A 26,422-nucleotide genomic window follows, 5' to 3' on the forward strand; every position below is an offset into this window, starting at 1 on the left:
TGATGATCAAAGTGTTCAGATATTAACAGATTAGAATGGTTTATGAATCTGGATTAGCTCAAAATCCATTTGACTATTTTTAAACCTCTAAGACTGAAAGCTATAAACCTTCCTAAGAGAAATGCCATTTATTTTAAAATGAGCAGCGAAATCTTGATTAATTGAGTTGCCAAAGAAATGGATCTAAAAACAGGCACTGGAGTAACATAAGTGCATTATGCATTTGGGTTTTTCTTTTGGAAGAATTCAAACCCAGATCTTTCTGCCAACGGTGATCTGAAAAGATGAGCCTGAATTCAGGTGTCTGTAGACCAAGGGAGGGACAGCCTGGGTCACTGTCCCTGTGATCCTGTCTCAGGACCAAGACCATCACCATGCCTCAGGCTCGCCAGCTTAGAAAATGAGGCCCAAAGTAGGAGTGCCTCCTGTATCAAAACATAGGCAACTATGCTAGTTTCTCCTGTGTGGCTTCAGGGTGGCTGGAGTGCACCCATACTTGGAGCAGATAACCAAGGATACATGCTGCAGTGCACTGTCTCGGTCAAGCTGAAGGGTGATTTGTCCACTGAAGGAGCAGCCAGAACAGAGGCAGGGCATGACACCTGGTGCATTTTTTATGGCCTTAGTTCTGAAGGCAAAGAATTTAAACAGCAGATTTCAAGCATAACTTCCTGTAAGGTTTTGCTTTCACACCTACAACACGTCTTTGGAAACAGCCTTTCAGGAGGGAGGTCTGGTTGACTCCTTTTATTTGTTTTCTCTGACTCACAGGAGTCACATGCACCCACTTCATCTGCTTTCACTGTAGCACTGCTGGACAGAAACAATAGTGAGTGAAAGCCAGGGATCCTGTGGCGCTAGCAGTGCTTCTGATAAGCTTGTGAGCAGCTGACTTCTCCTTTACATTGCCTCTCTGGATATTTTTAAGCTAAATACACATCAGAGGCCAACATATGCTGATCAGTAAAGGGCATCTTCCAAACCAAATAAACGCACTTCTACCACATCTTAAAATCTAGCTGTATCTTTCTTTATGTTCATGAAATCACAAATCAACTAAGCCTACACTTCAGCCTTTTGCATTGCCACTCAGAGGGCTCCCTTCTTGCCTATGCTGCTGTCTTCACAAAGTTTTGCATTTATTGTGGGGGCCAATCTGCTTCTTACCTATTCATTTTTGTAGTTTTAGGGCCAACTTCTAACTTCTCCCCCCCCATATTCAAGCCTCACAATTCAATTCTTTCCCCCTCATAAAAAAACAGGACTTCCTATTTTGCCATGGCTTTTTTTAGCCATCTTCCAAGGTGGCTAAAACTTTGTGGATACCAAAGCCTCATCTCTGCTTCCCACTGCTCTCCTCTCCTCCACTGATTATGCAGCTCTTCAGATTAATTTGTTCGCTCTTGGATGCATCATATCTCTCTCACATCCCCTCCACTGACTCCCTCTTATCCACCATATAGCATTGGGATATCTCATCCTTGCCATCAGCACGTAACTCCATCTCCCACCTCATCTTGTTGCACCGGCTGGTGGCCTGCTCCACCATATCAGGATAGTCCCATTAATTGCTTCCTACCAGTCTGCTCTGCTCCTTATCCCTCCAGTCTCTGCCTGGGTGACCCACCCAAGCCTCCCCTCTGTGCTCCATTCCTCTTCCCATCAACTCTCACCTGAGCATTTTATTTTCCAAAGAGTTGGTAGCAATGAACACTGACAGGTGGCCATTACACAGCTAAGTAAGTGATGCTGTAGACTTGTTGCTGCACTAATTTACCTGCACTCCCATTCGTGGTGTTTCTTTGTCTATAAACCACACTGTGACTTGAGAGCTACATAATTACAGCTGCAATTAAGCATCCTATTCAGAGACTGCATTGCTTATTCCTCACTGTTTTCTTTAGCAAGAGTTTGCATTCAGGGGTTGGCTCATGTGCAAAGGGACTCTACAGCTGTCCTTTTTTTTTTTTTTTTTTCCCCCTCTGCCTGTTGCAGGAGAAACCGAAGTAAAAGTAGGTGATGTTCGTTTGGGGTTTTATTTTTTTAAGTCCTACCCTGTAGCAGGCCTGCGAAGTAGAGTAGTATCTTCCTCATTTACAGACGGGGAACTGAGTCACAGCAGACAACTTGGCCAAGGCCCTGGCAGGGTAGCTCAGCTGAATCCTTGAATTGCAACTAGTTTTGAGTCCTTGCCTACATGTGAGTTAAAAGATTAAGCAAGAGACCTGGGTCAGCACTATTTCTTACAGGAAACTGCCTCAAATTGTCGCCCTCTGAATGGGAGCAGCTGGGGAAAACAGCCACAGGCCTTTCTGTGCGAGCTCAGTCAGCAAATACCTTGCTGCAAGAAATGAGTCCACAAACACAGTTGTTCTTTATTCAGAGGACTCTCTTACCCATTTACTCTGACATGCAAACAACAACTGAAAAACTGAGTGGGAGGCCAAGAAGCATTTGACTCAGTTGCAGCAGTTCTCCAATTCAGCAGCTAGGTTTCTCCCTGAGGCAGTGTAATATGACAGAAAGGAAGCATCTGAAAGCATTTCTTCATCCTCCGGATTGCAGTCTGTCACTGCTGCTGCAGAAGTGACACACCTACCTTTCTTTCACCGACTGCAGCTCTTCCGGTCACTGGAGGGAAAACGGTAAAGGCAAACACTTCTTCCTCTCCATCCTGAAATCGCCTTGTTTCAGGCTTTTTAGCTCTGCCAATACTTGGACATGACTAATGCACCCATTCCTGCGCTGGAATGAAATTTCAGACTCCGGACAAGCAGAGTGTGGCTTGCTGTGCATGTAATAGTCTTCCCACAAACTCCTGGATCCTGGCTGCAGAGAAGAGAGTCAAGAAGATGCAATCTTCACCAAGACTTTGCAAGTCTTGTTGTGGTGCCAGCCAGCATAGGGAAGGAGTGTAGCGTTTAATAACAACCATGGCACAGGCACCTATTTATTTACCCTTCCATTTCAAGACAGCAAAGCCCCATCACCTCAGGCTAACCTGCAGCTGGGACACTGAGAAATGGAAAACACTCTTTTGTATCCTCCATGCCTTAAGCCATCCTGTTTTCTTTGCAAACCTCATTTTTACCTGTTGCTTCTTTTTATGGAGAGGAAAAAACAAAACAAATCAAAACCCCAAAAGGTAGTATGGTCGATCAGAGATGTTTTGGTAAATCATGTTTTGGAGGCTATTGCCCCTCAAAAAAAAGGTTTCTACTATACAGCTCTCAACCACTTTATTACAAAATGATACTTTCTTTTTAATACTTGCCCCTGGTTTTACTCCTACTTTGCATGTAAATGATGACTGCTCTTGGAAGAAATAATTGGGGGGGGGGGAAGCTTGTAGCAGTTTGTCACAAGAAAAACATTGATGGGAAATTTATCAAAGAATATATCATGAGGTGGGCTATTTAGGGACTGAAATTACACAGGAAGGACTGGCAAGAGAGTTGTATGCTCAGGACAAGCGCAGTTACAATTAATGCTAAATATAAGGTGTCATATCTTTATCTAATGCACAACCTGCACTGCCTCGCAAAGGAAAGTGAAGCAATTAGGCCCAAGTAACCAGAATATACGTGGGAGGTGTTTGAAGGCAGAAGATTTAAAACGCTGTAATGGGGTTGGAGGAGGGCTACAATAAGAGGTAATATTTCCTGACAGGTTAGTTTACATCCTTTGGAAAACGTTTTGGAACCAGACCAGAAAAGTAAGCAAGACCTTAGCTAGGAGTTGGCTGGGATGACACCCAAACAAAGGCAAAAAGCAAAAGAGACCCAGCCCTGCCTACATACATGCTGCCCCTCCAGCCAGTAATCCCCAGGAACAACATAAATCAAAGGTTTGATAGTGTAGTTCTGCGTAGGATTTGCAGCTGCCTCAACCCAATCTAAAAGCAAGCTTCCCCTTTCTTCTTTCTCTTGATCCCATGCTAAGGGCAGAGAGGAAAACCTGAACTGAAACAGTAATGACCCTCTTCTAGAGTGGGAAACTGGAATTCACTCCTTGATCCCAGAGGGGCAGGGTCAGACACAAGTATTTCCCCCCACCCTGCCTGCCATGTTTCTTCTCCAGTCCCAAAGGCTTGGGTTACCTCTGTGACAGAGGGCAGTTTGTTTGCACAGTCCATTTACCAGTGCTTGATGTGAAATTGTCAGCCGGAGGGTCAGGGTATATCAAAAGGGACTGAATCCCTTTTAAAAACTCCGTCTAGGAAATATGCATGGTTGGAATGTATTGCTGGGAGAACAGAGAGAGGGGCTGGGACATATGCAGGTATTGCAAAAGGGTCTCTCTTAGCTTTAGCACAGGTCCTTGCCCCTATTTATCATATCAACCCACAGACAACACTTTGTCTTTTAGAGTGAGAGATGGGGGCTATCCATTTCATCACAACAAACTGAAAAATCTCTGCTGCTTTTACTTGGATGTGGGAAATGTTCACTTGCTTTTAGATATGAAGCTATAGATATATTTGTGAACCTACTGTTGCTTTCATGTGGGAGCCTTAGCTCAACACAAAGGATTACATTGTGCAGCTACAAATGAATAGAGCACCTAGGATTAAAGAGAATTTATTTAGCCACACATGAAATAGCAGAGCTGATGGCAGCCTCTGGTAGAGAAAAAAACACGAAAACCTAAACCAAAAAGTAGTTTAGTGAGCACTGGGACTAGCAACGGCACATCTCCTGTGTATTTGTATATTGTGGTTGACTGACCAGGTGTCTAAGATGGCACAAACTTCATTTGAAGCTTTTCATACAGATCAGGCACTTATTAGTGTTTTCACTTTTATGGAATTTCTGAAATCTAATAAGACATAAACCCATATTGTAACTTTCCCTGTTGGAGACTTTGATAGGGTCTCTTTTTGCAGTCGGGCCATTTATTTTCACAAAATCTGTAGGGATGTTATTACACTTCTGCAAAACTCGATCGAAATCAGTTAGTGGGTTCAAAAGTTATTACAGAGATGGACAGACAGGCAGACAGATGCAGACACCATGACCATGTAAGCCTCATTTTCATTGGAAATAAGACTAAAAGAACCTATATTGACATTAATTTTTAAAGGGGACGAGAGACAGAGTAGACCTTTGCGAAGTGCAATTTCAAATTTTAAGTGAATTTCATGCTAGGAAAAGCTATTGATGACAGTCTGGAATACTAAAATTCTCCCTTCTACCTAAAGGATGAGTTCCAGTGCCCTATTTTATCCTTGAATTTTTAAGCTAACTCACATTGAGTGCTGGTGATTGCTTATAGAGAGGAGACAAGAGCAGCTCCAGTAACTCTGTCCCTACAGTTTTTTGTGCATATGAGCACTTAGGCCTAATCACATATGTAAAGTGCTGTAAATGCCTCTGAATGTTTGTATTTCACCACTGCCTTGCCTTTATCCCCGTTTCATTGCTCATCCCCACCAGCTTGTCTTTTTATCCTTTGTATACGCACTGCAAACCACAGCAGGGCCTGAATCTTGATTAGAGCCCCTGGCAACTATCACATACCATGCAAAAATCATAATTTAACATTACAGCCCCTAATCTCTCAGCTGGGACACGTGTGTCGAGCTGGGGGTATTTATTCATGCTCTCAGCCAGAGACTGGGAGCAGGGCTGTTTTATTCCTAGCTCTGATACCAGCCTGCTGGATGGCCTCGGGCAAATCGCTCCCTCATCCTCCCATCTGTAAACACGGTCCCCACCTCCTGTTTTGGGGAGTTTCTGAGCTGTTACTGCGGCTTTTCAAGAGGATTTGGGAGATGGCCAGCGAGCGGCCAGCTGCAGCCAACAGACCACAGAGGGTGCTCTGCCTGCGACCCTGGCCCCACTCATGTCCACCCCTTCCCCATGAGCACCCCTCAGGTGGCTGCCACGTCTGGAAGAGGGGGGGAACCCCCCTTGAATAGATTTTCGCGTTTGCACCCCAAAATACACCCGCAGCTCAGGCCTGGTTCTCCGCCAAGCACTGTGGTCAGGGCTCTAGGTCACCCCTGCACACCCCCAGGGGCCGGGGCCACGCACCGGCCTGGGAGAGAGGCAGAACAGAGGGAACAGCCGTGTCCCCTGGGAGCCAGGGGAACGTGAGAAGCCGGCGCAGGGCGGCGCAGCCGCTCCACCCGTCGGGGCGGGCTCGGGCAGGCCAGGTGAGGCGGGCCCGGCTCTGCCTTTACCTCCTTCCGCAGCCTCCCGGCTGCCCGGCGCTGCGGGTGACGGCAGCATGGCGGAGTCCCAGGTGCTCCTGCTGGACGAGTCGCACGTCAACGAGAAGGTGACGGAGGCCCAGGCCCGCTTCTACTACAGCGAGGAGCAGCGCCGAGCCCTGGAGGCGCTGGTGACCCGGGGCGAGGGGGCCTATCGGGAGGCGCTGAGGAAGGAGCAGCTTCGCGACTTTCTCTCCAGCCGGGAGCTGCAGGCCCTGCGGGGCGGCTGGCGGGGATACGACGACCCCCGGGAGGGCGGCAAGGTAGCGCGGGGGCCCGGCGGCGAGACCCTCTCGCTGGCCTACTGGCCCGAGTGCTCAGACACAGAGGTGCCCCCGTTGGACTTGGGCTGGACCGACAAGACCTTCTATCGGGGCATCAGCCGAGTGGCCCTCTTCACGCACCCCCGCAAGGAGGAGGGCGCGCCCCACCTGAAGGAGGTGGTGCGGGAGATGATCCAGCAGGCACAGAAGGTAGGGCCTGGGCCGGCCGGTGCACAAAGCGGGTGCCCTCGATGGGCCACCCCTGTCCACCTTCATGCCTGGGCTGGGGGCACGTGGGGTGGAAGGGAAGCGAAGCCCTGCCCTGGACGGGCCTTCCTCGCCGGCCCCACTGCAAAGCGGGAGGAGCGCGTTGGCCTACCGGGCAGGGGCTTTCCCTGTGCTTTGTTGCCAGTCACATTACGGTTTGCCAAATGATGCCCAGGGTGGGGTTAAACTCCTGCACAAACCCCTTCAAATTGGGATTTTCTACCTAGTTTGCTTTGTCCTGTCCCAGTCTGATTCCCTGGCTCAAGGGAAGGCAGGTCGTGATGCTGTTACAGCTGCACCGCCTGTACGTGCAGGTATCCCTAGTTAAACACAGGGCAATGAGTTTGTTTAGGGGGTGGCATTTTTGGGGGTTATTTTTTGTGGTCTCAACACCATCCAGCATGTACTGGAAGAGCCAGAGTCCAGACAATATGTGGCTGCATCCCTATTTATCTTTGCTGGAAAGGGCTGTTAGTGGTGACAGGCCACCACTGGTGAGAAAACCAGCCGTGATGCTACAAGAGCTTGCATTGAATAGATGGGGGCAATGATGAGGTTTTTTTCTAGGTGTGGGTGAAGTTTCTAGGGAAGACCACCCAGGAAAAGATCCCCTTCAGAGCTGACATCACTCCTGGAGCTTTATGTTTTTTCTGCTTTGTAATTCAGCAGTTATTCCTCCTCCACCTGCTCCTCCACCCCAGCATACACTATATGCATGACTTTTACAGACATTAAAACCAAATCTGCTGGGAAAAAAAAAACCACCCAACTTTCCAGTAGCTGATCTCCTCAGCTCCCTGCTTGCAGAAATACTTGCACACCCCATAATCCTGTTCAGCAACTGGGTGATCAGTCGTATAGAAGAGCCAGAAGCTGCAAAATCCTTCTACTCTGATTTAGTGCAACTTCACATCCTCTTTGCACTGCTACAAATGCCTCTACAGACTGTGCAAGGACTGGGAAACTTTGCTCTTTTTGATAGCTGTGCCTGGCACCTGAAAGTAATTAATTCCTTTGTAGATTTTTTTTTTTTCACTCACTGGATGAACTGTGCTTTCCCAGCCCAAAGGTGGTTTCATGTTTAACAGCCATTTAAGTGTTTAATGGTCCTTTTCATAGGTAACTATGCCTGTTGTGTTCAGGTAAGCTGGCCCTGGCAAAAAAAAAAAGTCTCTAGATAGCAGCTTTTCCTTCAGCAGATGAGAGTGGGGTTTTGCTGGTCTTGTTTTTTTGAGGAGGGTCTGAACAGATACTAGTAATATGTGGCACATGTTTGTGGGTGGCTTATCGTCAGTGTTTTACAAACATATGTTAATGAAGCTACCTTACCGCAATGAGATTGATTGGCAAGTTAACGCTTGCCAATCTTTAAATACCTATGAAGAGTTAGGCACGCCTGTGAGCCCTATAGATAAGTTTATTATCCACAGGATAGGTAGAGGAATGGGGAAAACCTCTTGCAGGGGTAGGTTCTCATGCTCTGACTTGCTGTATTTGGGAACTCTCCTAGGTAATCCTGACACATCGCCAGCTGTGGCAGGGGTTTGAGAAGACTTAACATAATAACTGGGGTTGCCCACTGCTGGCTTAGAAGTGCCATCTGCAAGGCAGCTAATCTGTTTTTCATACACATCTCAGTTTTCATGAGTTTAGTCCACATTCTTGCAGGGAAGCCTGAACTGACTCAAGGCCCCAAAGCCTGAAGTCATGCTTCTGCTATCTATTATTGATCAATTCCCTATGTGGATGTTCTTACTTCAAATGAGTATTACCGGGCATTCTCGCTCCTAAATAAGTACATCAGTGCCACAATGTGTGGAGGGGAGAGGGAGCATAACAGGCCTGAATTAATGCATGAACTCTTCATGCCGTTAATGATAATCTGTCTGAATATTACGTTGTTTGGGAATAAAGTGGCACAAGTTCACTATATTTTAATTTTCAGAGGTTCTGGTAACATTACCTGAATCTTGCTGCTTCATTCTGGGAAGTAAGAACCAAGGCAGGACCTGAAATCCAGTTCTGCCTAGCAGAACTTATTGAGGGACTTACTATTAGTATCATGTAGCTCCACCATAGTTCACATGTATCACAAACCTACATGCTAATGATAAGCATAACCACAATGTCAGCTCTTTATTTCTTTTTCTAACAAAGAAAAGCTTGTGTAAGCACTGTTGACAGAAGGAGCCTGACGGAGCAGATGTGTTGCTTGTTACTGGCCGTACAAGCAGAGACTCAGCAAACACAGTAGGGGACATTTAGTATGGCATCACTTTTCCAAAAGCAATTTGTTCAAGGGCATTTGTCAAAGGAAAGAGGTCTCTTGTGAGAATTATTCCCTCTTCAATAGGCAGCTCTTGCAACTTGAGCTGCACTTCTTCCAAACTTCAAGAAGATCCCACTGTTCAATCCAGTCTTCAGCTCCATTTGCACCTGTATGTGTCATCCCCAGCACAGCTTGGCTCATCACTGTGACCGCAGTGCCTGAGAAGTTAAAATTTAGGCAATTCTATTCCCAGCATACTAGGAGTATGAGATGCAAATTGATGCTTCCCAGTGGGACTAGGAAAACAGTAGTTTAGTTTCCTTCATTCATAACCTTTCAGATGTTGGGCAGAATTTCAGGCAGAAAAGAATTGATATTTCTAATGGTGTGAAAGATGCAGAAAGGGAAAGAAAGACAAAACATGTAAGATCAGCTTAAAGTTGCCCATAACCTTCTTGGTTTTGTTGTTACTCATCCTATGAATGTTCAGGCTTGTCTGTCACGTCAGCGCAACCTTTTGGTTTTATGTAAAATCTATGCCTGGAAAGAGGGATTAGTTTTATACCAGAAAAAATGTACATGTGGAGAGAGGCAGTCATCATTTTGCCTCCAAATCTTGAACACACACTCCAGTCCCTTCCTGACAAATATGAGGTGCGTATGTTTGAGCTCCATAAGACATTTCTTAGGAAGCCAGCCCTGAGAGCAGACTTCTTAAAAGGAATTGGGAAAAAAGGGAAATAAAATTCTTGTCTGCCCTATGTACTGTGGCTGAGGATTCTGACCTGATTCCTCTGCACATTCATTCTCTTCCATTACTCACCTTCTGATTAAATGTTAAGAGCAGTGTTTTCCACTCTTCTTTTTCAATCTATTTTCAGTGTTCTTCTTTAAGTGGATCCTTACAGATGCAACAAAAGTTTTACAATACAGAGGAAAAATTATGTGTTTTGCTTTGGCATTCCTCAGGCTGCTGAAATAAGCCATCTTCCCCTAGAAGAAGGAGAAGTCTCAAAGAGTTCTTATATTAAGTTCCTTCCAAAGTGCAGCAGAAAATTACAACATTATTGTTAGTATTTGGGCGTGTACATCCTTGTATATTTATCTTCCCCATATCCTCCTCTTCCATATTCTGGTATCAGTGCTCTCCTTTATTTTGCACCAGTGTGATGAGCCTTCCTTTCAGTTTCTGGTATTTTATTTAGTTGTCTGTCTACTGTCTTCTTATTTCCAGATTATTGCAGTGGTCATGGATGTATTTACAGATCGGGACATCTTCCGTGATATTGTTGATGCAGCATATAAGCGCTGGATCCCAGTCTACATAATCCTAGATGAGGAGGGTGTGAAGCTCTTCCTGGAAATGTGCAGATGCCTTGACCTCAGTGATTTGCAGATCCGGGTAAGACATCCAATACTGCACCATGATCTCCTGCAGGTCATTGACCTGTTTCGGATGTAACGAGTCTTGGAACTCACTTGGACAGGCAAACGCATCTCTTCTACCCTGCAAGTCACATCACAGCACTTAGGCAAGGGTTCATGGAACATGAAGGGATAAGAGAATGACTTGCTAATACAGAAGGGAAAAGAAAGATTTGGATTTTTTGCCTTTCACCTGAGACGGGTGTCTGTGTAGTTTCTTGAGTATTGTAACCTAAACATTCCTGTTTGGGAAGAAAACTGAGGAAATTCCTGTGGGTCTCCTATGTAAGGATTCAAACTAGAGTCCAGAGTAGCTCTTTGAGTTGTTATCTGCATGGATCCCAGTTATAGAACACATACATATAGAACACAATCAAGACCTTCCTATCCATCGGTGATCATCTGGGAGTGAATGCGTTTGTAGTCCTCCATTGCCTGAGAACATAAGGGATTGAGGAGCATAGCTGCTCCCTTGTTCTGTATCAGAGTATGCCTTCATATAGTGCACGCCGCACAGCAGAGCAGTTGGCCTAGCTTGGCTGGCAGAAGCAGCCTCAATAGGATCTCATTCCATTACATACAGACTGAAATCCTTTGTGTGTTTATAGTTAGTATTGTATTCCTTGCTTTTTTCATGTTTTTTAGTCACTGTCACTACTACAGACTTGTTCTGAATACTGAAAAAGTTGCTAGGTTGGAAACAACCTATGGGATGCCAGACTTGCCCCTCTTGTGATCCAACTGTTCTTCTGAGCAGTGGGAAAAAAAGTCCCTTTTTGCCTGGAGGAAGGGCAGATCTTCCATAAACACTCAATAGTTTTAAAAAAAAAAGCAGAACCAAAACTCAAAAAGCTCTGAAGGTTATAGAGGTTCATATTAACTGTTTTAGAAGAACAGTCTTAAATCTGGATGAAAATGACTTGCCTGTATCTGAACAGTGCTCCTGTGAACTACCACTCTGCTCAGTTTCTGGACTTCATCAAAAAAGACATCCAGCTGAGCAGCTTCCTCATCTTTCTCCAAAACAGAGATGGAAGTTTCTTTCCTCTGGTTTCTTTCAAAGAAAGACCTGTTTCAAGCCTCAGGAGTATTCTGTGGCCTAGGCTTAAGTCTTTTTTGTACAAAACTCTGAAATCAAAGCAGCAGTTCCATTTTCTCCAGTATCTGCTTCCCAGTACTTTTCTTACCGTGTCACCATGTGCAGGAATGATGCCTTCAGTACTGCATATTTTAACTTCTGGATAGAGTAAATTAAAAGATGCCCTGGCATTTTAGAAAAAGCTGCAATGCTATTGGAGAGGTGAATTCCTTTTTGTCTGCCTTCTGCATCTTTAAGCAGTAAGCCGTCCCCTTCTGCTCTTCTCTTACCTCTTTCTCCATAGGTATCTATACATACTTCACAACCCAAAATCAGTCATCACAGTGACATGCTACAGCAGTGACTAGGTCCTGCAGCAGCCTAGTTCCATTACCGTGTACAAAGAGGCAGAGTTTGAACTGATGCCATCCAAAGCAGAAGAAAACTCTTCTGTGTCCCTTTTGTGCTTCCTTTCTCTCGCAGCAGTCCTTGCTATGTTTTTCATTAGACTCCTTCAGCTAAAAAAAGTCCAAATACAAGATGAGCTGAAGGAGGTCTACTGAGAAGAACTTTTTCACATCCTTCTTTGATGTAGTTGTTCACTATTCTGCAGAGCTTCAGCCCACAGAGTGCTGTCCTTCAAATTTTTCCCCTCTTTTCTCAGCCATCTCATACTCTATCCCCTTAAGGCTGTTGTATTCTTTTTCCAGTATGGCTTAGGCTTTAGTTAATCCCATTAAGGTCAATGCAGTTTATTCCTGTCTGTGGTACTCTGGAAGGCCTGGGAAGAGTCTTCCTGTAAGGGGAAGCAGGTCATTTGCCTTTCAGTATCCTGCACAGGACTGCCTTGGATGTATGGCAGAAATCATCATATAGTGATTCCCCTGACACCAGGCTTTAGATACCCAGATAATCTCAAACAAGGTTAAGGCTTCCCCTTGTGGGCTTCCCCCACCCCCACCTCATTGATGGAATGTATTGCGGGTTGTTTTGAACTTTTGGTGTTGAAGACCGAAATTTAAAGCAAGAAAGCAAGCTGGGCCTCTGGTCTTGTTCAGGCAGAACCATTTTGTCCTGCACTGTTTGATCACAGAGGATGTTGAAATTGCTGAGGAAGAAGGAGAAACTAGTGTAGTGATCTCCTTACCATCTCTTTTTGAGTACCATTTTGCTTTCTTCTAAAAAATGTTCACCAGTGGGCCACAGTTTATCAGCAAAGGAACTGCATACTCTTCTTCATGCCCTTCTTCCCACCTTTCCTTTGGAATGCTTGTGCAAGATTTAAAGGATAGCTTTTTCTCAGAAAGTTGCAGCAATGTGGGGGTGTAACTTTAAGGTTTAGAGGCAAGTTCTGATCCCAGGAAAGGAGAGAGAGAGAGAGAGAGATGACACACTACCACGGGCTGTCATTGCTGCAGGGTTAGGATGCTTATTCTGTCTTCTGTCATCACCAGATGCTCTGATTCTGTGATTCCTGCCCTTTTGTTTCCATTTCCCTGTTTATCCAATGCAGAGCGAATATTTCATTGGTCCTAATACAGGAAGATCTACTCTTAACACTGGATTTTACCCTTTTTCTACATACAGTGCTGGGCGTTTTCACAAAATTCCTGGCTATTTTATTGTTTTGAGGTGACAAGGTATTATGATCTGCTGACAGTCTCACAGGAGGGAAATTGCTGTAGGAAGACAGTACCTCACTCTGCAAAGACAAAAAGTTATTTACTGACTCCAAGCATGAAATAAGAAAACCTCAATTTTTGTCTGAAGGCCAGAGATCATTAGAAATGCATTTAAATTCAAGCATTGTCACATTCATCCCGGGATGTTAGTAAGAGTGTGTCTTGTGTTTGAGTCATATGGCTTCCTGAGCCTATAGGACATGGTTTGCCAGACTTCTGATAATGTTTGACACAAGAGTGTTCTTCAGAGACCACAATGAATCAGAGTTCTCCATAGATAAAAAAATTCAAAAAATTCATAGCCCCACAAAGAGTCCTCTTTTTGTTCACCTGAGGGTGAGTGTTCTCATCAGTTTTTAGATGAGTTCTCTTTCTCCCCATGCTTCTGCTGAGCAAGACCCCAGTAACAGACACTCCTTCCTTCTCAAAATCAGGGAGTTCACCTAGAGCTCCAAGCAAGCCCAGGGAATGAGTTATCTAGAGGAAGTTCACCTTTATGTTAATTTTTGCATTCATTTTCCCAACATGTAAGGAGTTCCTCCTCTGCCTGAGAAATTTTAGGGATTTCATTCAGTATTTCATGTCTTTCCTCACTGACTCCTAACTCAAGTGAGGGAGAAGCTGAATGTAACGTGATGCAGTGCTGTTGATTTTTTGATTATCTGTTAGAGAATTCTACTAGGCTGCTTTTGACCTTTTGAAAATGGGGGCTCACAAGGCTCTCTCTTTGCAAAGACCCAAATAAGCAATACCCAATAATGACTTTATCAGGTCAGGTCCAGCTAGCTGCATTCCATCCTATTCTGTTTGAATACCTGCAATACTTGTTGACTGTTTTGTCAACAAACATGCCTTTTCCAGAACTGTTCAGGGCAAACACATAGGTGAAGTCCACAGTATTTCCCAGCATTACATGGTGGCTGCTTTTGTGTCACTGTGTAAGATGAGCACCCTACCACCCATCCCTCTGACCTGGTGGAGGTCTGATCATCAGAAATGAGAATCTTGCAGACCATGAATAAGAAAAATTCCTTTACTGTTGTTACTGTGGTCCTGTCCACATGAATCCCATGTCTCTCTTCTTTCCCCCTTCTGTGGTTCTGTGGTATCTAGGATTTTAGAGTGGGAAATAATGGGCATCTAGGGCCTCCCCCTCAGCCCTGTGCTCAGGTGAAGCAGTAGTACAAAAAAACAAAGGACAGGAGCTATCCCAGCAGATTCTGTTGACTGAAGGGATCTGGTGTTTCCAGGGACAGCAGAAAGGGAATCTCTGCATTTTGAAAAATGCAGTCAGTATAAGGGACTGTTGAGTCACTGTCATCTATCAGCTACTGCTTTTGTCTGTTGCCTCCCCTTAATCTGTTTTACATCTGTTAATTTATAGAGGTCATTCATGCCATCCTTCCCAACTTGAAATAAAAGATCCCTGCTTGCTTTTCAACATATATATCAGCAGTTGTTCTGAGGGAAGGTACACACAGGATTCCTTGGTGGAAGTACTTACAAACACTTCCCTTTTGGCTCTGTCTTGTGTTTCCCCCCTGCTCAACCCCAGCTTGTAACACTACGGTCCAGGTCGGTCAAGTGACATCTAAGTGTCAGTTCACAACACACCCTATTACTGACTTTCTAAACTGGGTCTAATTTAACTTTCTGTGGGTTCAGGGTGAGGTTTAAAAATGTGTAACAATAAAGCAGGAAAGACTCATTCCTTCACTGTTCGCATTAGGATGCTCTGTCAGGCTTGACTGTTACCAGTCCATATTAACTTGCTGCCAGGGAGACATTAGTCACTGCTTGTGACGAGGAGTGGTGCAAGCCTGCATAAAGGAAATGCAGAAATTTAATGCAGGCTGCAGCTTCCATACGCCAGGATCTGACAAACCTTAAGCAGGCTTCTGCAAGAATACAGATCTGGAGGGGTCACTTCTATCTGGTGAACTAACTGGTCCTCTACCGTAAGTATTTGTTAGTACTGTAACGCTAGTGCCCCCTCCAAATCTCATATAATTTATATTTGGTTTTCCTCTTTTGTTGTTGTGTAGTCTTCAGTAAATGAACCCAGGCTTGTTCCTTCTCTGTACAGCTTGATATATCAGTCTACAAACGCTCCAAGATCCTTCAAGGCAGAAAACATTATACAAATAACCTGTTAAGTGACTTGATGCTTATATGACTTTGTGCTTGTTTTCTGCATTTCAAGATGTATTTATACACTCCTGTGCCTACTTTGTTTAAGGCGGTTTATGTGTTCAGCTGTTTGGTTCTACCCTCTCTGTGCCTTTCTAAGTGTTATGTGTAGCTCAGTTACTGCAGAAATTAAAATGTGCTTTCTTTCCACCAAAAGGTGATACAACATACAAACACAATAAAATCTACACATATTACATGCTAAGAAACTTTCTGCTCACACAGGCTGATACTTCTTGATTCACAAAGGTACAGGACATGTCAGAGCTGTTGACCGATTTGAAGAATGGAGTTCCTTCTTGTCACTTGCAGTCAATACTCCATGATTTGGCAAATTCTACATCCAACTTTACTCAGCAAGGGAAAAATATTATTTCAGGTGATCAGCCAGCCAACTACAAATGTTATTCTAAATACTGGAAAGGGCACCCTTTCTCCTGTGCTCTAGCTAACCTGCATTCAGCATCCCACACATATGACTCACTGCTAGGCCTTGGGCAAGTCACTTCATCTTTTTCTCTTTCAGGTTCCTCATCTTTAAAACAGAGTAATAATACTTTCAGAAGTGTTGGGAGTTTTAATTAGCTAATGCCCACACAGGACTCCAGACAGATCAAGCAATAGATGAGTGCAAAATAGTAGTATCATCAGTTACTGTTAGTCAGAATTTGTACTGCCACTGCTGTATTTTAGTGGGGGACCAGATTCAAAAGGTAGGAGTTATATTCAGAAAAATGTTCTTTGATGTAAAACTGCATTCTTATAATCACTCATTCCTGCATGCTGATTTCTATAGCCTAACAATATTTAAGCCATCAGTGAAGTTTATAATAATAGGAGTTAGGTCTTTGGGATCCAAGGCTGTACTAGCCAAATCCTCATGATTCTCCTGCTCTGCAGATGGGGGAAGAATGAGGCAAAGGTGAATTGTCTTTCCCAGACCATCACAGGAAATAGTGTCAGAACTGTGATTATACTTGGGACTGTCTGACTCTCAACCCTGGATTTATTACTCCAGTTCACAATACCTTTTAGCTTTTCATTGTTAAAGAATTCTTATGGAAACAGGTGGAATGAAAAAAATGGTCTAAATTTGTGTCTCAGAGCAACAAGATAATTTGCTCTAAACTTACACTGACAGTCAATGCTTTTTGGGTTTGGGGGGGGGTGATGTTTCATGTCAGTTTGGCAATTCAGTGTCATGCAGCCAGGACCCCTGAGCAGAACAACACTCAGTCCAATGTGCAGATATGTCCTTATAGTAACTGTAGGCACACATCTGTTGTTGAAAATCATGTAACCTTAAATCGGTGTTTTTTCTCTGTGTCTAGTAGTGCTTTGTTTTATTACTTGTAGGTTTGATGGCCAAAGGGTGTGTGAAGGGAGGTTTGAGGAGAGGTATTATCTTTTTCTAACTACTTCCATTCATTTAATTAAAAGTTGTTTCTTCTGTTTCTTCAGATTCTTTGCTGATCTGTTGAGGACATCAGTAGAGACACTACTCCTTTTGTTCAAAAAAAGTTCTGTGGTTTTTTAATTCTCCATTGAACAGTGAGGAATCTGGGTGGACACTCGCTATTTGGGGTTCTGAACAAAATTATAAAGGTTAGGGTTCTCCTTTTGTTATAACTGACAGGAAACATATATCTTTTGAGTAATAGAATTGTTTCCTCCTCTCTTCTGTAATAGTTAAATTGTCCATTCTTCTAATTTGCCCAGTTTTGTCAAGCCATGTGTTGCTGGGAATTAGAACACAAGCATAAAAAGAACCTAATAGAGACCTGTCTTATACATTACCCTCAAAGTAACTGTGTCCTTCATACTGCACAAGTGTTGCAAAGTTCCTTGGTTTTGTGATCCTGCTAACGTAATCTGGAGAAGATCTTGGGATTGCTGTGGAATAGGGATCAGAATTCAGAGAGTGCAGATGTGACTCAGAGCTTCTGCTGATTCATTCCTCTAAACTGGGCTGGGCCTTCTGAGCTACAGCACAGGACTGGAGGTGGAGGATTATTTGATTTTGAAAGCGTTGTCTTGCCAGTGGGCTAAGATGAATAGCTGAATACAACAGGCAGGGTTACAAAGATGCTGACCCATTGGCTAGGGCTATAAACTGATGGAGAGGAGTGACTTGCATAGACAGGGGATGACAACAGGTCATACAGCACTTCTGATTTCTGGTGGCTAAAACAAAATGTAGTCCCAGAAGTAGTGAGATAATGTGAGTGACATGTTAAGACTTGGAGCTGACAGTTATCTAATTCTCTGCCCTATTTATTGTGACATTTTGTCTTTTCACCTCCCTGTTAGAACATCCGCATACGTTCTGTGACAGGAGTTGGGTTCTACATGCCAGCAGGGAAGATCAGAGGCACATTGGCATCCCGATTCCTGATGGTGGATGGTGAAAAGGTGGCCACTGGGTCATACAGGTGGGTCACTCTTGCTTAAGGCAAAGCTACATTCTTTGTGTAAAGAATGGTTTGTGGCTCTGCTTGAGAGTCTTCTTCCTATGTCATTCCCTTTCTTATCCCAGCTTTGTAATCTGTGTGGCATCTGTAGAAATGGGGGTGGGACAACAGAGAAGGTGGCATAGAGCACAAGGTGCTTCTGAGAGAACAGAACATGCCTGTGCTGGTGGACCATTTCAGAGGACTGGAGATAGTTCCCCACTGCATCAGGTGGTGGTCTGCCAGGTCCACCATACTTAGTTCTCTTCAGTGAGGTTTTCAGTCTGTACACTCCTCCTGTTGATGCAGTGTTGCATTTTTTAGAAGGGTCAACTGTCCTCAGTGTTTTAGGGCCTTTTCTTTCAGATCTGGTCTGCATGCCTAATGAAGAACAATAGTAAAGAGCTTCATATGTCTATCGTGACCCATCTTGTCAAGGATATACAGGCAAATGGCACAATGCTACGTATTCCCATGCAGTGTTTTAGAAATTATTAGGTGGGCTGGGTCACGTATGCACCCAAAAATCTAATGCCGGTTCTGTTTCCTGCTTTTAGCTTCACATGGAGTTCATCCCACATCGACAGAAACATCCTGCTAGTCTTGACAGGACAGCACGTGGAGATGTTTGACATTGAGTTTCGTGAGCTCTATGCCATCTCAGAGGAAGTTAATTTCTACAAGGAACTAGGTATTGCTAACCCATCCCTTCTTGTAACTGGGAAGCCAGGCCTTCATTCCTCCACTGTGGCTCGGAAGTTCATTAACCCCAAGTATGGTTTAGTGGCAGGGGCAACCCGTGGTGATATGATGCTCTGGGCTTCACGACACAGGCAGGATAATCAGGGGGACATAGAAAAGGAGGAAACAAGTGAGTCAAAGAAACGGTTAAATCAGTTTCTGAATGATTTAGTCACATTGGAGCAAGAGTTCCCAGAAATTGATCCACCACTGGAGAACGTGAACAAGCTGAATCGGAGCCCTCAGAAACTGTTCTCCCGGCTCCACATGGACCTGAAAAATAAATCCAAATCCAGAGAGTCTATTCATGACGTGAAGAAAGAAAATGCACAGGCCAATTCAAAGCAAGGAAAACGTTTTGCCAGTGGGCTTTTCAGTCGCAAGGCCAAACGGTCTCCAGGCTCAAGCATTGAGGCTAATTCTTTTGCCAGTGAAGGACATTCAGGAGAAGACCTTGGGAACATGAAACTGGAATATGAGCGACTCAGCATTGGTCATGGAAGTGTTCGGAGCACTGGAGGCATCTCAGGTAAAACTTCTCCTACCAGCATATTCTGCTTCTGTGTCCCTTATTCTGAGTTTGGCTGATTGGTGCAAACTTATTCAATATAGGCATTGGTGAGTAGATGCTCTTATTTATATTAAAATGAGTGGGATCAAAGCAGAGTTGTATCAAATGATATAAGCAACTTAATTTGAAGGCAGTTTAATGGCAGTCTTACTGTAAAGTTAGTACTTCTCATGTAAATATTTTCTCATACTTCTCAGCAAGTGGGTATGGAACAAAGGGAAAGAAAGGTGAATGTCTCCTTGTGTAAAACAGGTTAAGTGTACAGTTCATGAAGTGTGCTGTCCTAATAAACAGTAGCAGTATCTTCAACTATTGTAGTGGCTAGCAGGGTGCAAGCAGATTTTCAATGTAACCCTACCGTTCCTTTCCTCATTCAGGTTTAGTTGGGTGTGTTTACTGTGACAAGTTACTGGTGGAGGAGAGAGGAAAATGTGTTTCTATTGAGGTGAGGGGGCAAGGAATGGAGGAGAGGGGGTCTTTTTAATTTGCTCATCACCTTCCAAAATGGAGGAGAAGGTCCTGAAAATAGAAGCTATGGAGAAGTACTAGATCTCAACTTTTCTTTCTTTGCTATCACATGATTGAGATTTTCACTAAGTCCTTCCAAGGCTTCATCCAGTTGAAGACATAAATGATAAAGATTTCTTCCAATTTATGAGTTCATAGTTAACCTCCCAATGTTTTAGATGTTTTGTCAGACTGAAGTAAATCTATGGACTGTTTAGCCTGGTTGCTTTCCTTTCTCAGTGAGCTGTGCTGGGTGTCAATATGTCATGTGCCAGCAGGAAAATAAACTAGTTCCAGGGAGAAAATTCCTCCTCAGTTTGTCTGACCAGAGACCATTCTGTGTTCTGATGAATGCAAAATGCAGGTCTAGAGAGACTGAATTCCCTTGAGACTGCCATGATGTGAAATGGAAAGACATTCTCCTGAGACCGAAAAGAAAAGCAAGGTATTGGGAAGGTTATTAGGTTCTTAGAAATAATTCTGGCTGAATGAAGGACAGACTCAAAAATGCGAAATGAACACAGAGGAACTGTAAGAAGGCATGGTATTTAAGACTATAGTTGACCTATTGTGGACATACGTTTGGTATTTGGGGAGGCAGAGGTAAACCCTGGTCTAAAGAGGTCCTCTCTCCAGTTCTCTTTATGTCTTAAGCACAGACTGTATGTGCTGCTGGGCCCCATTCCTCAGAGCCAGAAAAACCAAAATCGGTGAAGACCTACAGGGAGATTTATGGGCATTTCAGAGGAATGCATCTGAGGGCTTGCACTACCCTCTAGTGACAGAAGTAGAGAACTGTGTATGTCTGATATGTCAGCACTTTACGATCTCAAGAGATTCCCTACGTTTCTCACTGTTACCTGTTTTAAAGCAGATAGCCCACCATTCCTGCATTGTCATGATGAAATTAGGCTCACATTAAGGCACGAAAGAGATTGATGTCTAGTTGAACAGTGGGGCGCTGCGCCCTTCTGGGGCATTGCAGAGTCAGGGCAACAGGGATGTCCCTATTCCTTTAACACCATGGATCTATGCCAGACAGTCTGATGCGTGGTCTGGACCGTTTCCACAAAGACACTATCATGCTATTACATTCAGGTTTTATTTATTGCCGCTGCTACTTCCTGAGGGCTGCCACGTCTTTCAACAAAGGGGAAGGAAGAATTGAGAACAGGTGTAAGGAATGCACAGAGGTCCAGCACACCAGCATTCCTGCTGTGCTCTTCCTGACCTGATAAGTCTTTCCAAGGAGTCCATGCAAGTATTGTTTTGTTTTATGGAAATTGAGAATGCCTGTTCATGGTGGCAATGGGAGACTCTGCAGCTTTTGAAGTATGATGTGAGTAGAGTTAGGTCATCTGGTGTTGTGAAAGGCTGGAGGACAATCAAAGCTTGTGTGATGCTTTTGAATTGAATCACTGTTCTTGAGAGAAGGCTTCTCTAGTCTAATGGTCCCAAAGTGACATGTGAACAGAGATATTAGAAGGCGCATTAGGAAGATGGAGACCTATGAGAAATAGAAAAAAGATCCTGCAGCTACTTGGTCAGTACCACATGCTTCATTAGGATTTAATAAAAAAATCTTGAACATGAACATGGAATAGAGTTTCAGCTTCAAGATTAAAATAGGGGTACTTTGTTCTTGGGTAACTATAGGACTGACTTTGTTTTAAAGGTTTGTCTTGAAGTATGTCTAGTAAAAACTGATGCTGTGATACTCTGGGTGACAGAAGGGAGGTAAGAAGTGAAAATGAAGGAGGGAGAAAGTGCTTGATATGCAGTCAGGTTAGGATGCAATTATTCAGAGATTCACAGTTTCAAATAGCTGCCCTTACCTTTTGTAAAGATTAAACAGCACGCTTAAGCTCTGTGGACCTGCCTATGCACACATCCTCCAAAGTCACTATTAATTCTGTAGTACCACAGAGACACATCCCACCTGGCAAATGCATGAAGAGACCAGAACTACACCCCAAGAAGCTCGCAGAGTAATTGAAAGACATTATTCAAGCAGGCTAAAGGTCAGGTTCAGTCTTGTAAGAGCAGATGTTGATGAAGAGAATCTGAACTGGGAAGAGAAGTGATGAAAAGTGTGTTTTGTGACAGAATCTAAAAATCTGGCTCAGTATTTACATGGTAGAAAAGGGATACCTGCAGGTCAGAATTGGGAGTCTGGAAAATACAAGGACTACAAATAGTAACTTCCCAAACTAAGCTCTGAATTAACATCCGGAGGTGTTGTCCTAGCACACTGCACAGAGACTGTACACTGTCATATGAGGCTATCTTAAACCACATCATCAAACCGACACAACTCTTGAATTTCACTGTTGCCTGCTTAGGAACACAACATCAGCATCTCTGTACCTGACCAGAATCTTGTTAATTTTGAGCTGCTGCTGGGCAGGCTGTAATCAGCAAAGACACTGACATCTGTGTGCAGTTTCTGGGAGATACTGTAAGGGTTTGAAAGCTGTGTGCCTTTGGAAGGTGCTGGCTTTTTGTTTTGTTTTCTCCCCTGCAAGAAGTGGGCTCATTCAGAAAAGTCTGCTATCCTGAGTTGCTCCATACATTGGCCTCCACTCCTCATGAGTGTTGATTGCAGAACACATACTTAATAGCAGGACTTTGTGTTTTACTTTTGGGTGCTTCATGCAACAAGAAATGGATTTACACTGGGCACTGCAATACCACAAAAATAGCTGCTTAGTTATCACCAGTATTTTTCAGCCAAAGTGGGATCATGGACAGGTGGAAACTGGAATTTTTAGCCTCTATTCTAGAGGGGAACATTATTGGGTACATACAAGGATGGTGTTTGCTCTAACTGTAGCAGGATCTGTAGAAAAAGGTTAGAAGACAAGAGTAGAAGGTGAGAAGAATAAAGGAGTTGGGAGCTGAGATTAAGCAGGGGAGCACAGACAATTTTGAAAGTAAACGTGAGGGTCTTGAATATGATACAGACAGGGAGGGGAACAGGGGTGGTGAGGAGATAGGAGTAATGATAAACTTAGTAGTAACATACAGAATTGGTCAAAGGCGGAACAGGAGGCACAATGAAATGCCACAGGGAGATGTGGGGAGGAGGCATACAGAGTAGCCACAGAAGTCAGAGCAGGTTGCAGTGCAGCCTCCCACATGGATATCAAGAAGCTGCAGTGTGGAAGAAGGTGGAGAGGGAGAGGACAGAGCTATTCTCTTCCCCATCACCTGCGGGTGAGGAGAATATTGATCAAATAGCCACAAGCAAGAGAGTGTAATGAAAAATGAATCACTTGAAGCCCAGTTGAGAGTCAGTGCTTGGGTTGAAAGTTCCCTCATCTTAGCAAGGTTGAGACTTCTCAGTAGCATGTCACCTTGACCTGTGGCAGTTTTCCCTCCCTGTTCTCACTCTGTACTGGCCACTGGCTCCAACTGCTTAGGAGATGCACATATACTTTTCTTCTGTACAAATACATGAATGGGGTATGCCCTGGTTCAGAGTGACTGCAAGTGACATGGCAGCCCCTCTCAACACGTACTGCCCTGGGCTGTAAGTCATGTAAGCCTTGCTGAGCTCAGAGTACAGATGAGCTCCCGTACTTGCAAAAGCCTCTGCAAACACACATTAGAACAGTGCTTGAAAAAAATATGCTAGGGCATCCAGACCAACAGCTGGCTGTAATGAAGGAGATGAGACAGCAGTGCAAGCATTGAAAAGTACAGATACTGGGAGCAGAAGGAATCTGTTGAGTGAGCAATGAAAAAAACTAAGATGATAAAAAATTGAGGAAGCATACTGTGCTACTTAAGTGAGAGACCCAGAGGCTTTGGGATTTGTCTTGCAAAGGAAATGGTGGAAATACTGGCACTTGAGAAGTTTATAGTGGGATGTGAGAAAACCTCTACTGAGAATGTGTGTGTGTGTGGATCAAATGGATGAGATGACCTGACTTTTTTTTGTCATACCTCACTCTTCAAAAAACCTCCACCAAAGTCCTGGCCAGACTGTTTTTCAGTACCAACTGGGACCCAAGAATACTGGTCTGGGTACAGGCCAAAGCCTGGAAATACTTCTCCAGTGGTTTTCTCCACTGTATACTCTGAATTTGCTCTTATTTTATTGTCTTTTTATTTCACAGTATTAGGAAATAAAACCAGAAGAGAGTGCAGAGTAATGTAGGTCTAATACTAGGTGCATAGTAAATAGCAAGAGAGGATTGAGGCATGAGTCCAAACTTTATCCAGGTCTTGTTTACTTAACATTACTTCAACTTCTTTTCATTCCAGGTAACCTAAGTCCAAACTCCACTACAAGCGATAAAACCAAACAATCTACCTGTGTGTTATCTTGATTGGGAAGGATTGTCTGGAGAACTGAAGACTAAACAAGCTGGAACAGTAACCTCTTGACTGATTTTGAACCTACAGCTATGTCCTTACACAGTGGTCTGAAAAGCCACTGTCTGGTCCTGGATGCACCTGGCACCCCCACTTAAAGCACATTTGCTGCGTAAAGCATAGACTTTGGATGGTTGGTCCCTTAAATGAGGGTTAGATGAATGTATTAGTCCTTATGTCTGTGTGCACACATTTTTATATATAAAAACGACTGTGATGACTGGTCTCAGAGCTCGCTCTGTGTCCAGATAAATGCAGATTTTCTGACTTACTTGTGCTGCTACTTCAGTCTGTCTAGCTACAGACTCAGAATCACTGTGTTGCATTGTTTACTCTGCTGCACTGCAGAAATGTAGTGGTCTGACTGGCTGGAAGGCTAAATCCAATTGAAGTGGCAAATTCTGGGTGAAATAAGGATGTTTACAGACAGTGTAGCAATCCTTTGTCCACAAGGAGTCTTTTTGTAGATTCCTGTTATCACTTATCCACACAGAAATGAGTGGTCTGGGAGAAGGGTTTAGTGAGCAGAGGCCAGCAGATTAGTATCTTCACTGTTTCTTGTGATAAATATAGCAGTTGAACAAAATGATTTAGCAAGAGTGTAGTAAAGAGAAAAAATAGAATACAGGGGGACTTAACCTGCGGTTGAGACTGGGTCGGAGAAATGCCGTGGACTGGGCAGGATCTGGGAGCAATAATGCAGCCTTCAGTGGCTGTTACAAAATCCTGTTTGTTGCTAATTCAGCAATACTTTACCATTCATGGAAACTGAATGATTAAGGAGCACATCTTTCAGGTTGAGAGGAAGCAGGGGGAGGCATACAAGCTTTGCAAATGTTTTGGTTTGTTGGTTGTTTTTTTTTTTCATTTAGCCTTTTCAGACTCTAATCATACCAAAATTGAGAGCTTTGATCCATAAGAAACACCGCATGCAGTCAGACCATAGGCCATCTAATCTGCTATCCTGTCTCTGAGGATAGCCAGTAACGGGCAATCACAGAAGCATAAAATAAAAAGCTTGTATACAGAGGTCTTTCTCTGACACCATTCCAGCAGTATGTGGACTTTCTGAATTGGCAGTTCCTTCTGGACCTGGCCTTAATGAATGCATTTAGTGTCTTTTTAAAAATCTTCTTCTAATTTTGGCCTCCACAGTGTTCTGTGGCAATGAACTCTGAGTTCATTGTGTAGTATGAAAAAGACTTGTCCGGCTCTTTTAATGTTTTTTTTTTAGAATTTGTCGAGTAACCCTAATTCTTCCACTGTCAGATGTAGTGATGACTACCCCTATTCCTTGTCTCCTTGCCACTCATGATTTTACAGATCTATATATGTCCTCAGTCATCACTTTTTCCAAGTTGCAGGTTCATAGTATATATAACTATTCATTACATGGGACCTGATTGACACCTCTGTCTTCCTGTTCACTGGCCGTTTTCCAGTTCTACCCACTAACAGAGTGGAGAAGCGGATTGTTTTTTTTTCCTTCAGTGTGGAGACTGATGTTTCACTCTGCTTTCTCACCACCTAAATTCCATGCTCTGATGTCATAAGTAAGCCATCTTGTGATACCTAAGAAAAATATATCTAATTGTAAGTAGACACCTGAAAACTAACATACCTACATGCCAGAAAAACACAGGTTTAATTTTCTTTTTGTTTAGAGAAACCATTTGAGTTACTCACTGCACAAGGGATTGACAACAAAGACAACTGCTGCACTCCCAATACAGAACAAGCTGTTCCAAAACTTCTCAGCGCTGGGTTGCAGTAGTGGGTTTTGCACTGAAACAACTGTCTGTAGTTGATGATAAAGTGCAATTGATTGATTGACTGGTTGATTAACTGCCTTTCCTGGAAGTGTATTTAACATGAATGGCAAGCAGGTCAGTTTTACTCTGAGTTTACTCCATAGAATGTCTAGAGATGCTAAAATACCAAAGATATCGTATCCTCTGTTTAAATGTACTCATCCTCACACAGTCGGTTAAATGCTTGCTGCTCTGTATAGCTATTCTATATAGCCTTCTGGGAAAAAGCTGTAATTTTACAGCTGGGTCTGTCAGTTCCTATTATCAGCAGTGTTTTATAAAATTGTTCCTGGTAATGGGAGGAAAGAGGTGTTGGAAATTACACCATCACTTGAACATAGAAGTAACTTAATAGTTCTGTGTTTTGTTGTTGGCTTCAGGTGTATGGCTCATGTGCCAAGAGCTACTTGCTGTACGTTTGTAAGGTTGTCTAAAATGGCTTGATTTTGCCATATTTCTGTTATTTGCCAGATTTGCCAGTTTGGGAGATTTTTTTTCTCTCCTTGTATTTATTTCACTGTGTTAGCAGAGGTCAGAGATAATTTTATCAGGCCAACACTGTTCCACCTTTCAT

General features: G+C 43.6%; 1 protein-coding gene across 1 annotated transcript; it reads left to right on the plus strand.

Annotated features, from left to right (window-relative positions):
* Positions 1 to 6,107: 6,107 nt before the first annotated feature.
* Positions 6,108 to 24,519, plus strand: FAM83F (family with sequence similarity 83 member F). Its single transcript, XM_026867956.1, has 5 exons — positions 6,108 to 6,687; positions 10,248 to 10,415; positions 17,699 to 17,820; positions 18,396 to 19,108; positions 23,927 to 24,519. The coding sequence occupies exons 1-5, from the start codon at positions 6,232 to 6,234 to the stop codon at positions 23,989 to 23,991; spliced, it is 1,524 nt and encodes a 507-aa protein (XP_026723757.1). The 5' UTR covers positions 6,108 to 6,231; the 3' UTR covers positions 23,992 to 24,519.
* The last annotated feature ends 1,903 nt before the right edge of the window (positions 24,520 to 26,422 follow it).

This window comes from Athene cunicularia, assembly GCF_003259725.1.
Source record: "Athene cunicularia isolate RWA chromosome 1 unlocalized genomic scaffold, athCun1 chr1_part2, whole genome shotgun sequence".
Taxonomy (NCBI): Eukaryota; Metazoa; Chordata; class Aves; order Strigiformes; family Strigidae; genus Athene; species Athene cunicularia.